Below are 16,019 nucleotides of genomic sequence, written 5' to 3'. Positions count from 1 at the left end.
AGCACTGTTAGATTAATAACTTTTCAGAGTAAAGGCCATTTTTAGGACATACACAGCCAATCTAATGCTTTGCTTTTTCACAATTAGCAAGAATGGCACCAAACTGCAGGGGCTCACCAGCTCTACTGCCAGTGTGTGTGCTGGAATGTCAAAGCTGCCTTAATAAAACAGTAAAACTCTCCAAGAAAAGTCCCTTTAACTTCAGTGCCAGTTAGCACAAACCTGGGACATAACTGAAATGGCTGTGCCTGGAGGTGCCTGTGCATGATGGCTTGGACAGCATCACACATTCTGTTCTCTTTGAGGGTTTGAGATACTGCCCATTGTTTCACTGTCTGTGGCTTGGAGTTTCTTTTGACTCTTGCTTTGAAAAGTGCAGCTTAAACCTTTTATGCATGATGAAAGTATTATCTCTTTTTCTGCTTTATGGTAATTTTAAATTACTGACATGCTCCATGAAGCTGCCTTTTTTTTTTTTTTTTTTTAATACCAGAGCTGAATTTTAGCATATATTATGAGGACAATCATAGGAAGTATCCTGACACATTAACTGGCATATCTGAATGCCCCAAAAATGAAGGGGAGAACCCATACTGTATCCTGCTATAGAGTCATTTATTATAACCACAGAATAAAATCCAGCAGTAAATCCTCTTATGCCTGTAAATACCCTTACTGCACAAATAAAATGGTGTGAACTGTAAAAGTTATTCATCTTCATGCTGAACTGGGGAAGAGAGTTTATAATAGCAACCTTGTAGTGCTGTTAGTTTGTAAGACTAGAACTGAATAATTGGTGTTTTATCTTAGTCTGCACCTCCCAAAGCATTCATGTTCCTGTTTCTGAGGCTGAAGAAGACTTCACAAATTACTGACAGTATTAAAAGATACTGTCACAGGAAGTGAAAGGGTTGTGCTGGGAATTCCCAAGAGGCAGAAAGAGAAGAAGGGTACCCTTGCCTCTGGAAAGGTTCTGACCTGCCCACAGGGAAGAGTGCCCCTCTCATGCAGGGTCTTTGCACAGTCCTGACATCCACCTGAAATCTGTGGCAGTCAGTACACAAAAATGCAATGTGCTACAAGGCAAACTTTTAAAGTCTCAAAAAATAAGGAATGCAATATGCTGGGACACTGTCCAGTCGGCCACCAGGAACAATAAACTGTTGGAAATTCATGCTTATTTGTCTGTCTTTGGTGAAATGCAGCTCCACAGGCAGGCATGGTTTGCAGCACAGCAGACACGCTGGGATTGCTCTGTGAGCTCTGTGGGATTTAAGCTTCCATGGCTGCCAGGACAAATGATTCTGAATGATAAATGTACCTTTTTAAAATCAGATGCAACTATGGACAGCTTCTTCCAAGTATAATGGAACTAGAGTCCCCCAAGGACACACTGTTCCATGTGTTATTATAGCAAATATATGTAATTTGGTATAAAAGCATCCATAGAACCATAGAAACACTGGTAAAACTGGAGGATTTCTTGGTGACTTGGACTTGGTATTTTTTATCTCTTTGTACAGTATGTTTATCATTCAGGTGACTTTACTGGTAAAAAACAATGCTTGACAAGGAATGCCAAAAAAAATATTAGTGCTGTGTCTTTTATCTTCCTCTTCTTGTTCTCCTTTATAAATTCTCCTCTTGCAGCGTGTGGCTCTATTTTATGAGAGTTTCCAGGTTTGCCATCAAATTCATGTTTGCACTTGACTTTATGATGGAGATATTCAGCCTTATGACTAATAAGCTCATTAAGCCTGGTCTGCACAGCCTAAGCTGCTTTGACTAAGCCATGGAGATGCCTTTTGTGAGGGGCTCTCCAATCCCACAATTTGTGCCTTTAGAGCCTTAATTTTGTCAATTTTCTGTGTGGTTATTTTTCATCTATTTGAAAGGCAATTATCTGCCTTGTTCCGGGAGACTTTTGGAGCCTTCTGACAGGTGAAAGGAAATATTTACTTGTTATTTTGATCCTGGAATTTCAACATGTGATGATAAATGTAATTAAAAATTATTAAATTAGTCTGCTGTGCTGGCCTCATGGACACAGACTAAAGGCCAGTATCAGGTAGGCAGGGGAACAGGCTTAGTGCCTGGGTTTGTTTGGTGGGAATTTTTAGCTTGTTTACTCACTAGAGAAAATCAGATGCATTTGTGTCTTCATAGCTGGCTACTGCTTCATCCTGTTCACAGCTCTCTTATATAAGAGAAGAACAGTGTTTTAACTGGAGGTGGTTCCACATGGCAACACCAAATGCATTTCTTCTGCCCCAAACCTACCAAGAAACTGGTGGGAGGCTTGATTTTTTTTTCTTCCTCTTAGCTGCAGGGAAGTGTTAAAATTTGCATTACCTGCTAATACACACACCTACTTCTTGCTTATGATTGGTATTTTTATCAACACATACTCTTGACATATTGCTAGGCACAAAATATACAAGTAAATTAAGTTACTGCTTAATTTTGTAGCTTTTCCCTAGGATTCAGATCATTTGCCTTGTTGACTAAGAGATTTGTAATACCTTATGCATTATTAAGGCTAATTTTAATTTCAGTTTGATTTTGGATAAATTTATCATTGATACAGGTCTGTTGCAGACTAAGTTGTTACACCAAAAGTTCAGGCCTGCATCAGTGTTTAGGAATATCCCATCATCTTGCAGCACAGGCAAACCCCCTGTAGCCTTTCATGGTCTCTCTGGAGAATTTTCCATGTTGTCATAGCCTAAAATGGTCCAGATGGTCACAAAAACTTACATACTTTCTTATTTTTCAGTCTTTTGATTAATTCCTTAGTGTCTTAAAAAACCCCCAGAAACCAAACCAACCAACCAAACGAAAAACCTTGAAAAAGACTGAAAAATGTACTTGTAGCTTTAGAAACATTACAAGTTACTTTTAGTTCACTGTCATGCTTTTCTTTCTTTTATACAGTCTCCCATTGGTGATTTTCTGTAAAATGCTGATTTCCAGTCCCAAAGGCTTTTGGTGACTATTTCTGAGTAATTATTAAGCAAAAGGCCGTGCACATGAGCAGTGCCACTCAACAAATATTGAATTGTCAGTAGCATTCTCAACACTGTGTATGATTTTCTTTGCAGCCTCAGCTGGATAATTTGTCAGGGTTCATGTTCTGTTGTGGAGTGGTGCTTTTCCATAGCTCCTCCTTCTAGATGGGTGGAAATGTCCTTGGTTTTAAGCTGTAAAATGAAGAGGATTATACAATTTTGTTACTACATATTACTGGATGCTTGTAAGAGTTCAGGGACATGTTGCATTTTGGAAGACTGTCATTGCAGGAGCAGATTGTTCTTTCAGTCAATTTTATAATTTATCAGTGATTCACAGCTCAGTTATAATTATTCCCAGTGGTAATTATGTGTCAGAATTACCCAAAACACTGTATCAGACATGGCTTGCACATGCTGTATAATCATGAAACTGAGCTTTCTCCAATGCAAATTTACTGAGGGCTCTATTCCACAAATCCATTGTTTTAAGGGCTCCTTTCTCACCCAAGCAGGCCCCAGGATTTCATGGAAACTAATTAATCAGGGTAAGGATGTTCATGACAAGCTTTTAAACTCGTTTTTGTAGCTTTATCCTGTGCAGAAAAGCTTGAAAATACTTTGCAATCCTTCAGTAATTACTGTGGCCAAAATATATCTTTGCTGATTTATAGATTTATAGTCCATGAAAATTTATCCTGTCTCATGTAAAAATGTTTTAAGACTTTATTTTTTTCTTCCCAGCTTCTGGAAAAAACGAACAATATGTTTGAGGATTCTGATTCTGCAGCTACAAAAAGTCCTTTGCATTTAGCTGTAAGTACCAGATGTGTAAAGCATTTGATCAGTATCTCCTAGAATAGTTCTTTAATCTCTGTCTTTGAAGCAAGTTTAACTGTGGGCTTGTTTTGAAAAAGGTGGGAAGGGATGTAACAAAGCCAGGTTCTGGGCTGGAATAGTTAATTAAGATTTAGGCAGTTGAAGCTCTGGGCTCTTCCTGACACAAACACTTGGGTAAGAAGATGACACAGACACTGAAGTGAAATTAAATGGAAATTAAATTGTATTTTGAACTAGGTTATAAATATGTGTCCAAAGCTGAGCCTAGGCTTTGCTCATGGAATGAGATTCTCTGATGTTCTGGTGGAGAGATGCAGTGCAATAAAAGTGTTTGGTACAGTTTTTGATTTCTTTGGTACAGTGTCATTTAGAAAAATCCTTTCAGGTTGAAGAGGGAGTCATAAGGAATCAATAAAACTGATTTCTGTTGTGTTTAGGAGACATTGAAAGGGATGGATTTTATTCACAATTTATGGGAAAGGTCTTTGAAAGACAGGAGTTGTGTTCTTTACATGACTCATTTCATAATTCTAGGCCTATAATGGTCATCATCAAGCTCTGGAGGTGCTTCTCCAATCTCTGGTGGATCTGGATATTAAGGATGACAAGGGACGCACTGCTCTGGACTTGGCTGCATTCAGAGGACATGCAGAGTGTGTGGAAGCTCTCATCAGCCAGGGTGCTTCTGTCACTGTAAAGGACAATGTCACCAAAAGGACCCCCCTCCATGCCTCAGGTGGGTGTGATCTTATGCTACCCTGGGGGTATAAACCCTCCCACACTGCAGCAGGTACATTTACTTACCTGCTGTTGCTATGCTCATTTCTTCTAAAGGGAGGAACCTTCTCACGTGTCCTGAGGAGTGATAGTCTTTGCTGATGTTGTACCTTTAAACCAGGTTTCTACTGTTTCATTCATCTTTTTTTCCTCTACCCCTGTGGTTCAGTTCTCCCTCATACAGAATCCCATATTTTTGCATACCACTGCTGCTCTGCCCTTACCTGCTTGCCTCTCTCTGTCACCCCCTACTCTTCAGGAGGTGTGATGTTTCCCTCATGACCCCTTCTCTTGCTGCTTCTTCAGCCAAATACTCCGGGGAGGAGGGGACACTCGCCTCGCTGCTTCTCCTGTGGAAGAAAGGTTGACAAATAGATGTGGGCTCTGACTGGCAATGAAAATGTTCTGGTGTTTAAAACTTGCAACCATTTGCATTGTCAACACCACAGAAATTCACCCCCCTCTTTCAGGCTCCTCCTGAGCCAGCCTGTGAACTTGCACTTGCTGGCAGCCTGCTCCTTTCCTCATGTGTGGGGCGTTAATTACGTAACATGCAAAATGAGCAGGGAAATGTAGACTTTGTCGTTTATTGGAAGGTTATTATTTGACAGGTACCTGTCAGGTACATGTGCAGAAGTGCCAAAGGGAACGTGTCTCCTCTGCTGTTCCAGGAGGGGCTCCCTGCAGGGCAGCAGTGGCCTCTAGTGGGAAGGAAAATTAATACCACGTGGATAATTAATTCAGGACCAGACTTAGTCTTTCTGCTTTTCTTTTAATCTTGCTGAAATGCTTATATATGCTGTAGTATCAGTTTATTCTCTGTGTGTGATCATGTAAATGCAACCTCTAAACATGAGGTCAAATAGACTTAGCAATTTTGTCTGCAGTACTGAAGGAAATGCTCGCAGTAGACCCACACTGCATACTAAAAATGCTTCCTGTCTGCTTAAACTTTGCATCAGAACTCAGCACGTTTCTCCCCATGATAAATACTGATGGTTCAATTAATTGAAATCAATATTAGTGCTACAACAAAACTGAGCTGTGTTGGTCGAGAGTTTTCCCTGTAGTTACTTCAAACGTATCTTGGGATCTGATGTGACCAAGGTGTGACTCTGTCTGGTATGTCATCACTATAGCAAAGATTTGCATTTATTTAAAAATGTGGTTATAGTGACATAAGTTTTAATTGTCACAACTGAACTGTAAAGGTTCTTCAGTACTGAGAAAAGTGAATGGTAACAAAGCCATATTTTTATTAACAGCTCTGACTTAAAACACTAATCTGTTGAATAAATTTGTTGAGTAAATTGAGTAAATTTGTTGAATAGAAGATGTTATTTTAATACACATCTTTCTTACCTTCATATAAATTCAGATTGTGTTCCCCCTTCCCCCTTTTAATTTGTTTTTTAATCAATCACCTCCATCACTGTAGTATTGTGTGCCTTCCATGTGAAACCAGCAGGAAGATTCATTGCAGACTTTTCTGGTCCATTATGCTTTTTCCTTCTCAGACTAAAAATCATTCCCAGGAATGCAAATAAATTGTTGTTTAAATTTGCAGTGAAGCAAAATAAGTCAGATATGTATTAAAAAGAAACAAACAAAAAACCACATATACAAAAAGCCCAACCAAGAAAAAAGGCAAAAAATCCTACCCAGGAATGAGACCCAAAAGGGAACATGTACCTTGAGCAGAATGGAAAGTAATGCACGGATGGGTCGAGTATTTGAACTCCTTAGTAAAGGAAATTCACTGGCATGAATTTGAAAGCTTTCAAATGTGAGTTAAGTGCACTTTGGGTAAATGTTCATTAAGACAACATTTGGAACCCTCCACTCAAAAGCCCTGCAGAGTTCCGTGGAAATGATCTCTGGAGTGAAGCTCCCACCACCACCTGCTCCAGACATCCCCTTGCAGGGTTTCCATGCTGCCATTCCCCAGGGAAGTGTTTGGTGGGGAGGGTTTGACCAGGGCTGGTGCCGCCTCCGGGAGCTCACTGCGGCTGCCGCACGCTCAGAGCCTGTGTGCTGCTAGGGTGGGGCTCAGGTGCTGCCTGCTGGGAACCCCAACACAATTCTTGCTGAACTATTCCCTGGAGAGCCAGCGTGCACTTGCAGGTGCAGCACCGTGCGCTGGGAAGAGACAAGAAAGCAATGTGTGCCCATCCCCTTCAACTTGTTTGCCCTCATTCCTTCTCATTACACGGGCACAGCTGCTGAACACTGAGCTCAGGAGGCCTCAGGTGGTGGAGTGGATGACAGAATTCTGCACGTTTCTGTCAGTAAAGGGATTTGTGACTTGAGAACTCACCTAATGCAGTGTTTCTTTTTTCTGTCTGTCCCCATGAAGTAATAGACTTACTCTGGCCTCATAACACAGAGAATTTCCTTTGCCCAAATGATATGTTCCCTGTGTAATTTCATTGCCACCAGCCTCTCCTCTGGCTAGCCTGGGGAATCCATTGGAAGCGTTCCCCTGGTGTTAGCATTGTGGTCTGTTGGCAAAACTAACGTTCCTGCAGGGTCTGTAATGCTTAGCCATCACTGGGTCAGCTCCTAGGAGTTTCTGGGAGAATCTGTTCTAAAACTCATTTACCAAAATCATTTTCACACATCTTTATCAACAAGTTATGATTTCTCCTCCTGCTGGTAGAAAGAACAGACCTTTATTTCCCCCCCTCAAGCCAGACAATCACCAGCCCTGCAGAACTGTTTACATGTTATGTATATGTCATTACTTAGTGGTAAATAACTAAAAATGCATTTTATTTTTCTGGGTAAACCAACTAAGATTATTTTTGGATGAGTAATTTAAATGTGATGATGTGCACCGGTTTCTCTGCCAGCATGATGTGACATAGGTGGTGTCCAAGGGTTTTGCCTCAGCCCACTGGGTGTAGGCAGTGTGAATGCATGACTTGCTGTAATAGGAACACAACGTGTATCTACTGAGCACAGGAATTGTTTTTCAGAGAAGAAAATATCTGTCTCTTCACCATGAAAGTCTGAAGCCTTAAAGCCAGCTGACACACAGATGGGGTTCACAGATGGGGTCAGGCCCTACATAATGTAGTGACTCAAAGCTGTTTCCTAGCAGCAATGGGTTACATAAAAAACCCAAAACAACAAAACCCAAAAAAACCCCAAAATATCCCCCCCACAGCAAAAACCCCAAACACCACTAAACCCAAATGTTTTGATAAGTCTTATTTTTGATAAAATGGATAAACTCAGAGGGAACTTTAGTCCCTGGTGTTATGTGCTTTTATGAATATGACATTTGTATCATTGGCCATTCTTTGCAGACTTTTTTTTCATAGCAGCACTGAAGTACTCAGTTGTACAGTGCACATAAAATTAAGGAGCCTTGACAATGTACTTCCTACTGTGTTCCAGCCCTGAGCACAGAAAGCCTTGCCTGCCTGCTCAGTCTGGGGGATTTTGAAATGCTGTCTGCTTTAGTAGAAATCTTCTCAGTAGTGAATATCACAATTTCTGTTTTACTCATTTGGGATTTTTGTATCTAAGAGAACCAATCCTCATCTTCGTGAGGTCGAGGAAAAACAGCTCACCATTTCACAGTTAAATGAAAATTAAGGGAATTTTGATCTCTTATATGGTGGAGTATTTTGCTTGTTTATAAGGACATTTCTTATCCCTAAGCATTCCAGTGGGAAAGTGTCTGAAATTAAACATAGTTTTTTCCCTTTACAGTCATTAATGGCCATACCCCTTGTTTACGGTTGTTGCTGGAAGTTGCAGACAACCCTGATGTGACAGACGCCAAAGGACAGTAAGTTTTCTTTGTGGGCTTTTTTTTTCAGCTCTGTAATTCAAATAGCATCTCATATTTCTCAGAAAAAAGTACTTATTTGAAATACTGTATTTTCTGCACTTCTCCTCGTAGGATTTGGCAGAGATTACAAAGTACACATTCAGTTGATGTAAGCCATGTGGAAAGGACTAATCATTAATCTTAGCCTCTGCTTCATACTTTAAACAGTCTTTTATAGATGTTGAGGGCCAGATTCAATAAAAAATGAACAGGCTCCTGAGATGTTTCTATAAAGTCTTCTTTCTAAAGCATTGCTATTCTAGGGTTTGTTTGGTACATTAGACTGGTGCAATAGGACACAGTGTTTATTTGAGGTGGCACATGCATCTGAGATGTTCCTACAAAAAATTTACTGCTTCTTAAATGGCAGTTATAGAGGGAGAATAAGATATATTTTTAAAGTGAAAATGTGAATAGTTTAAGAAACTTATTTGAAGTGTCTGGAACATATAATGTTGCACACATAATGTCTGCACATTTAATTTTAAATGGTATTAGTCTGCCTAAAAACAGATGGAGAATAGATCTCTTTCAGAAACAAATGAAAGATATGTTAGTCTAAATTTTGGCTTGAATATTTTCCTCATGTCCCTTTATCCCCTTTTAGCAAATGTGCAGCATTTGCAAAAGAAATACTTTGGGTCATTGTCATCTTGGTAACTAGCAAGGACGTGCATTCACAAGACTTGGTATTGTGAAACTCTTGTGTCCTGGAGGTGACAGCAACTGTAGGTTATTAAGGGAACAGATTGTCTTGAATGGTGTTGCTCTGTAAACTGCTTACAAGTGGGTTTGTTACTCTTTCAGTCGTGGCAGCTGATTGTTAAACATCTCAATAATTTCATACTAAAGGTCTTCACTTGGGTGTCATATATGAGTATGGGAAAGGAACCGGGTTCGTGGGTAGGAGTGGAAGAAATGCAGAGCTTCCTGCTTTCTCTGTGGAAGTTAGCAGGGACAAATAATATGCCATTTTATAGCTATGACTGCTCTGGTTTTCTTTTTTTTCCCTAGAACTCCGTTAATGCTTGCAGTGGCATATGGGCACATTGATGCTGTTTCTTTATTACTTGAAAAAGAAGCATCTGTAGATGCAGCTGATCTCCTGGGATGCACAGCTTTACATCGAGGGGTGACTTAATTTTTATAATCCTTTATTATTTGTTTTGCTGTGACTACAACTCACTTATAAGTGCAGGGATATTTAAATCTAGAGAGCACTGTAAATGATTGGAAACATGACCAAGCATAATGAATGATATACAAAGCAAGACAGATCTGCTCTTAGTAATGCTTTGCTTTTATTTCACATTTGCATTAATTAATTAGGCAAAACAATGATTAGACCACTTTTTTTTCCTCTAGTTTTCTCTACTTTATAATAGTAGTCATTATTCTTGTACCTGACCAGCTTAAGAATTCTGAAAATAATTTCTTTGAAAGAACTGGCCAGTAGTTAACTTTCATTTTGCAACGGTGCAAGTTTTTTCTAGAGGCACTGAAACTTGAGGCAGATATAATCTTTTCTAGTCCAGCTTTACTAAGCTGACTTTCCTAGCTAAGTCTAGCTTCTTACCCAATGTGGAGCTGATGCAAGGGATGATATTTATACAGAACTTTATAACTGCAGTGAGTAGTTGAGCAGGTGAGCAAAGGGCTCTCATCTCTGCCTGCTGAATCCCGTCCACACCATTTCATGTTCACAGGTGTCAATCACATTCCATATTTCCAGGACAATAATCTGTGTTACATCAACCTCTTCACTGATTTCTTTGTTACCAGATCATGACTGGGCACGAAGAGTGCGTCCAGATGCTGTTAGAGAAAGAAGTCTCTATTTTGTGTAAGGATGCCAGGGGCAGGACACCTCTGCACTTCGCAGCAGCTCGGGGTCACGCCACGTGGCTGGGCGAGTTACTGCAGGTGGCACTCGCCGAGGAGGACTGCAGCCTGAAGGACAACCAGGGCTACACGCCCCTGCACTGGGCTTCCTACAATGGTGAGGATCAGCTCGGGGAAATGTGGTGGAGGAGCTTGAAATGAAGAGGCAAATGGTCCCTGTTTGCTGTCTGTATTGGCACTTGCTGTGGGCACCCTTCAGTTCAGAGCACAGGGAAATTCCGGCAGTACCTCCCAGGGACTTTGTGGCTCATTTGCTCCAAGTCACAAGAAGCCAGGATGAAATTCTGGTTTTATTCATGTCCATGCTGAAAGTGATTTCTGTTTGACCAGGAGTGCTCCTTTGAGCTCCTGGTGCAAGAAACTACGGGAATAGATGGATATTCTGAACTGAACTGATTATTCCAAACTGGATAACCTGAACTCATGGCTTAATATAAGCATAAAGCTTCTCAGTATTGACATTTAAGCTTTGGATGTAATGCAACATACATGACATCACATTAAAAAAACTTTCCTTTTTTCTCAATAAATCCTAATATTTGCCCAGATCTCTCTTACTGCTGCCATAAAATTAAAAAATCCTCTGATTTATCACATAAGAGCTTATAAACACATCATGTTCAACTTTGAACTTAAAAGTGTGAGATTCCAGCCTGTGTAAGCCTAATATGAGTTAAGTGAACTACCTGCTTTGTGCAACACTGTGAAATATCTGCTCTCTCACAGGTCATGAGAACTGCATAGAGGTACTATTGGAACAAAAACTTTTCCACAAGTTCTATGGAAATAGCTTCTCTCCATTGCACTGTGCTGTGTAAGTAGAAATCTCCTGTAACAACTGATTAGGATACGTCTGCAGAAAGTAGCAGTATGAGAATAAAGCAAGCTTTTTTGGAAATTATTTGTATGAGCAATTATTTTAAAGCTGATCACTTGAAATAAAATTCTTTGTAGCTAAAACACATTATTTTAAATCAGAATTTCTAGTAATAGCTTTGAAAAAAATTTCAGTATTCTTATAATTTAAACGAGTATGCAATTTTCAAGACTGTTAAAATGTGTGCAACTTAAACGTGTGCAACTTTAAAATGAAAATACCTTTTAATCCAATGTGGAAGTGTGTTAGCTATATTGTGTGTCTATTACTGTTACTAAATACTGTTAAATTTCATAAAGAAATGAGACAAATTAGCAAAACCCAGAAGTATTAATTGAACACATCTATCAAATCAAATAAAAATCAAATTAAATACTAAATGTGCGAGTTGGAAGAGATGTGAATTTCAGTACCTGAAACAGTAGAATAAATCTCTCTTCATGTAAGTGTCTATGACTGAGTTTTTTCCAGGCCCAGGGGTGTTTGACATACCCACTAAGGATTTTAAGATATTAAGGTTTTAATCCTAGCTTTGTTCTGGACTTGGAAATTACCTTGGTGCATAGTGAATTAAGCTTTGCTTTAGAGACTGAAATCCATCATAGCAGATGCAGTTTGGTTAAATGGAGAGATGATGAATAAGCAGAGGTGTGACTAAAAGCATTAAGACAAAGGCATATTAGGGTAACTTAGAAATAACCACTAAGAAACATTTATGGGAGGTCAAGTAAACCTTTCCAATATTGGAAAGTGGAAAAATACATAGACATGGCCTTTTAAAAATGTATTTTCTTTGGCAGAATCAATGATCATGAAAACTGTGCATCACTACTCATCGGAGCCATCGACGCCAGCATTGTCAATTGTGAGGATGACAAAGGAAGGTAATAGTTCCTGTAACAAATTGCATCTCATGACTCCATTTAGTATTTTTCGTAGTTATTCCTGAACCTCTGGCACTAATCCTTATCTGTTATGGCTGACCTAAGACTTGCTGGCTCTTTCAGACAGCAGTTTACACTCCAGCACAGCTAAATGGTGTCTCACTTGAAGCAAGAATATGAAGTATTCACTGTTGGAGTACATATGAAAAAAATATAAAAGTGATAGTATTTGGTTTGTTTAGAACAGCTATGGCTATAGGCTGCTTCCCTGGACCTGTTTTCTTTGTTAAATGTTTAAACCCATTTATCTTTGCTAAATGGAGTGATACTACGTACATACAGAAAAGTATTTCATTAATAGTTTCCACTTTATGCTGGCATTCTCAGGGCACACAGCTGAGAATAACTATGCAGCAAAATAAAACCATTACAGCAAGAGATGGGCATTCAGCCCAATCCTTCATTTGTCACATTGAGAATCTCCTCACCACATATGTATATATTTAATTTAAATTGCTGAAATTCTAAAAACTGAACACATTGTTTTCTTGATTAAAACAAATTAATACCCCCTACTGTGAGGGTAGGAGCACCTCACCTTTGCTGATGAGCAAAACAGAAGCCACACTGAGCTGGGCTGTGTACCAACAATCTTTCATCTCTAGTAGTCACCCTTCCGACCCAAAATTGCCAAAGAGCCACAGTGAATGAACTCCACCAATGTCTATGTCTTGTAGAAACTGATAACCTCCAAAGTGGATTGAATTTCTTCTGCCTTTTATAGTACTGCACTTACTTGTGGCTTGTTGCTGTAGTACCTTTGACTATAATTCAAAATATCTTATTTTTTTAAAAATAAAGGATCTGTTTTTTTCTGATAGTACTTATCAACTGAGGCTTGCTGAAAAAAAAAGGTAAAATCAGATTAATAAGGACGAGGGATTGTACTGCTTTTCATGTTACACAATATGCTCTATTAAAATAAATAGGCTGCTAATACAAGATTCTTCACAGTGTCATATCTCCATACTATCATATCCACCTTTGGAGACTGGAAATATTATTTAACTTCCTTCAGCTGCTGCTGCAGCTGCTACTGCTGGTGATAACTCGAAATTGGATAGGGAAAAGCCCTAAAACCTCTTGCACTTGGAGGTTTTTGGGGAGGTGGGGATACGGCCCCTCTGTAGCAGCAGCTGTGTGGGTGTTGCTCCCCCAGGACGCCCCTGCACGCCGCAGCCTTCGCCGACCACGTGGAGTGCCTGCAGCTGCTGCTGAGCCACAGCGCGCACGTGAACGCGGCCGACCGCGCGGGCAGGACGCCGCTCATGATGGCAGCGCACAGCGGGCACGTGGGCGCCGTCGGTGAGTGCAGCCCTGCCCCTGCCCCACGGGGTAACCCTGGCATCCTGGGAAGACTCAGCAAGGAAAATGGATTATGTGGATAATATCCTTCTGCTTTTGAAGGATATTAGATATTAGAAGACAGTTTTTCATCCATTAAAAATGCTACTACTCTGCAGTCTTGGTGAACATTTGCAATAACAAATTTGAGTCTTTCTTCCTCCCAAGGGCACACTGTAAAGAGCAGGAGGGCAGTAGTAATTCTATTCTCCTGTTTACTTCCTTGATTTTGAGGAGCAGTAAAGCTGCACGTGTGAAAAAGATTATGTAAGCTATTCCTGTCCTGTTTTATAGGAAGCCCCATTCTTTGAAAGGCAGCTACCAGCAGCTGCTTTTTCCAGGCTAGATTATGTACCATAAGCACACTGACTGGGGACCTTATGGGCTTTGCAGAATTCCCTTTTCCCTAGCTTCAACAGCACAGGCTGCACCCCAGTTCTTTAGATCCCCTTAGTCCTTTCAAAGCAGGATTTACAGTCGTTCTGAAGCAGAGGTGATTCAGGCAAAAATTGCTGATCTGCAAATAGGAAAGTTCATAAATAAGTTAAGATCAATATACGTTTGACAGTTTGGGGCACCACAAACAAGTTGTTAGCTCTGCATTTGCTTGCTGATTAACTGCACAAGACTAGTCTGTTCTCATTCACTAACTTCATTATTATAAGGCTTACATCATATAAAGACTTAATTGATTCGCCTCTATGCACATGCATATTGAAACAGTAATTTTTTCCTCTCTTTTGACATGTTCATCTATCCATTGGGTTCAATCATTGATTTCTGCTCCATACCTCAGACTTTTTGGTGAACATTGCCAAGGCTGACCTGACATTAAAAGATAAGGAGCTGAATACATCTTTGCACTTGGCTAGCAGTAAAGTAAGTCGAAGACCTCTCTGTGCCTTTATTCTCATCAGTCCATATGAATGTGTGTGTGTGTTTATGCTCCCAAGTTTTTTTCTGCAGTGGAAATGTGGTGGTCACAGTTGTGGTGAGGAAGGGAAAATTGTTCCAAGCTTATTCTCTTGTCTATTTTAAAGGATTGTACATTGAGAAATAGGGATGGCTCTTATGACAACTGAAACATAAGTGACACTAAGAGAAGTAAAGGAAACCCTTTAAGGTTTTACCTGATAATCTCACTGTAAAACAGCTTAACAGGTTCAATAACAAAGAAAAATAAAATTATTTTTTATTTATCTCCAATTTCTGTGAAATGAGACCAAAATTTTCCCTTAACAAAGAGGAGTGAAATCAGAGGTATTGATTAGATGGGTGATGGTGTCTCTTCCTAAGCCTTCTTCTTCTTAACTCAAATTTCTATTGCTTTTTCTGCAAGAAAAAATGCACAGAGGATTCCCTTTCCTGGGCCTTTTCTTTTACTCCTATCCACAGATTGGATTCCAGTGTGATCATATTACTCCAGTTTCTGCAGACACATGAGCCTTGCTGAATTCTCAAGGTCCTTCAGGCAGCTGTTCCTCTGCCAGGACTGCAGGCTCAGCATCTGCAACTTGCAGGATCAGAAATAAGGCCGAGATCTGTATTATTCCCAAAGTTCCATTGTTAGAGCTCTCTGACACTGAAGAGGTTTTCTAGCAGCTTATTAATAATACAGAAAGGCATTTAAAGACCCACAAAGTGTGGTATTCGTTTCTGAGATGAAAGCATTCTCTGTCACTGTGTAGTTCTGATAAATCATCCACTGAATGTTCACTCAAGAGAAAACACAGCAACCTCTGAAAGCTGAGGAAGTGAATTCATATTTAATGAATGCAGGGTTGAAAGACAGGTGAATGTCTACATTTCTAAATGTGATAAAACATCTCAGCAGTGGTGGTTCACAAATGGTATTTTAAAACTTACTCAGTTCACCTTCTACACAGGCTTACTGAGCAGCGTCTTTTGTATTTCAAGTTGAGTTACTACATTTCACTTTTATTATGTAACATTTCTTTTGCCTCAGTTTCAAACTCCTCGGTAAATTAATGCTTTTGGAATTTTTTCCCTGACTACAGGGTCATGAAAAATGTGCCTTGTTAATACTTGACAAGATCCAAGAACAGAGCCTTATTAATGCAAAAAATAATGCATTGCAGACGTAAGTATAGCCTGATCCTCTCAAGTTCAGTTGATTTACCGGAATATTCCAGTTTACCATTTCAAATTCATGTCTCAGATTACTTAATAGAACAGTAAAGTTAATTTCTGATTTTTTGAATGCTTTCCCTTGAAAAAGACCCAAATTGTATTGCATTCTCACTTTTAATTTTGATTCTGTTCATGCCATTTCTGTGCATGATCTGGTGGAAAAATTATATGAGGTCATTTATTTGAAGACTAGATCAAAATGTTTATTAATCATGTGAATGTGTAAGTATACATCTGGCATTTTCTAGTGAGCTTCACCCTAAATTTAAATAATTTATTTAGAGTTACTTAGACTTAAGGTGGTACATTTAGTTCTCTGAAGGTTTTTTAGGTGA

At 39.6% G+C, this 16,019-nt stretch overlaps 1 protein-coding gene across 15 annotated transcripts in view; it reads left to right on the top strand.

Annotated features, from left to right (window-relative positions):
* The window catches only part of ANKRD44 (ankyrin repeat domain 44), a 128,040-nt gene that overhangs the window by 104,436 nt on the left and 7,585 nt on the right, over positions 1-16,019 (top strand). For 8 of the 15 annotated variants that reach the window (XM_064433937.1, XM_064433930.1, XM_064433939.1 and 5 more), the window contains 10 exons: positions 3,753-3,824; positions 4,383-4,584; positions 8,346-8,424; positions 9,481-9,598; positions 10,249-10,465; positions 11,095-11,182; positions 12,046-12,129; positions 13,349-13,494; positions 14,330-14,412; positions 15,552-15,634. In XM_064433937.1, coding sequence (XP_064290007.1) covers positions 3,753-3,824; positions 4,383-4,584; positions 8,346-8,424; positions 9,481-9,598; positions 10,249-10,465; positions 11,095-11,182; positions 12,046-12,129; positions 13,349-13,494; positions 14,330-14,412; positions 15,552-15,634 — 1,172 coding nt within the window. Of the gene's footprint in view, positions 1-1,650; positions 1,681-3,752; positions 3,825-4,382; positions 4,585-8,345; positions 8,425-9,480; positions 9,599-10,248; positions 10,466-11,094; positions 11,183-12,045; positions 12,130-13,348; positions 13,495-14,329; positions 14,413-15,551; positions 15,635-16,019 lie in introns of all 15 variants that reach the window. The other 7 variants (XM_064433934.1, XM_064433924.1, XM_064433933.1 and 4 more) reach the window with 1 other exon arrangement.

The sequence above is a fragment of the Passer domesticus genome, chromosome 10 (assembly GCF_036417665.1).
Source record: "Passer domesticus isolate bPasDom1 chromosome 10, bPasDom1.hap1, whole genome shotgun sequence".
NCBI lineage: Eukaryota > Metazoa > Chordata > Aves > Passeriformes > Passeridae > Passer > Passer domesticus.
The sequence above is the reverse complement of the archived record's forward strand: the minus strand, read 5'-3'. Positions and strand labels throughout refer to the sequence as shown.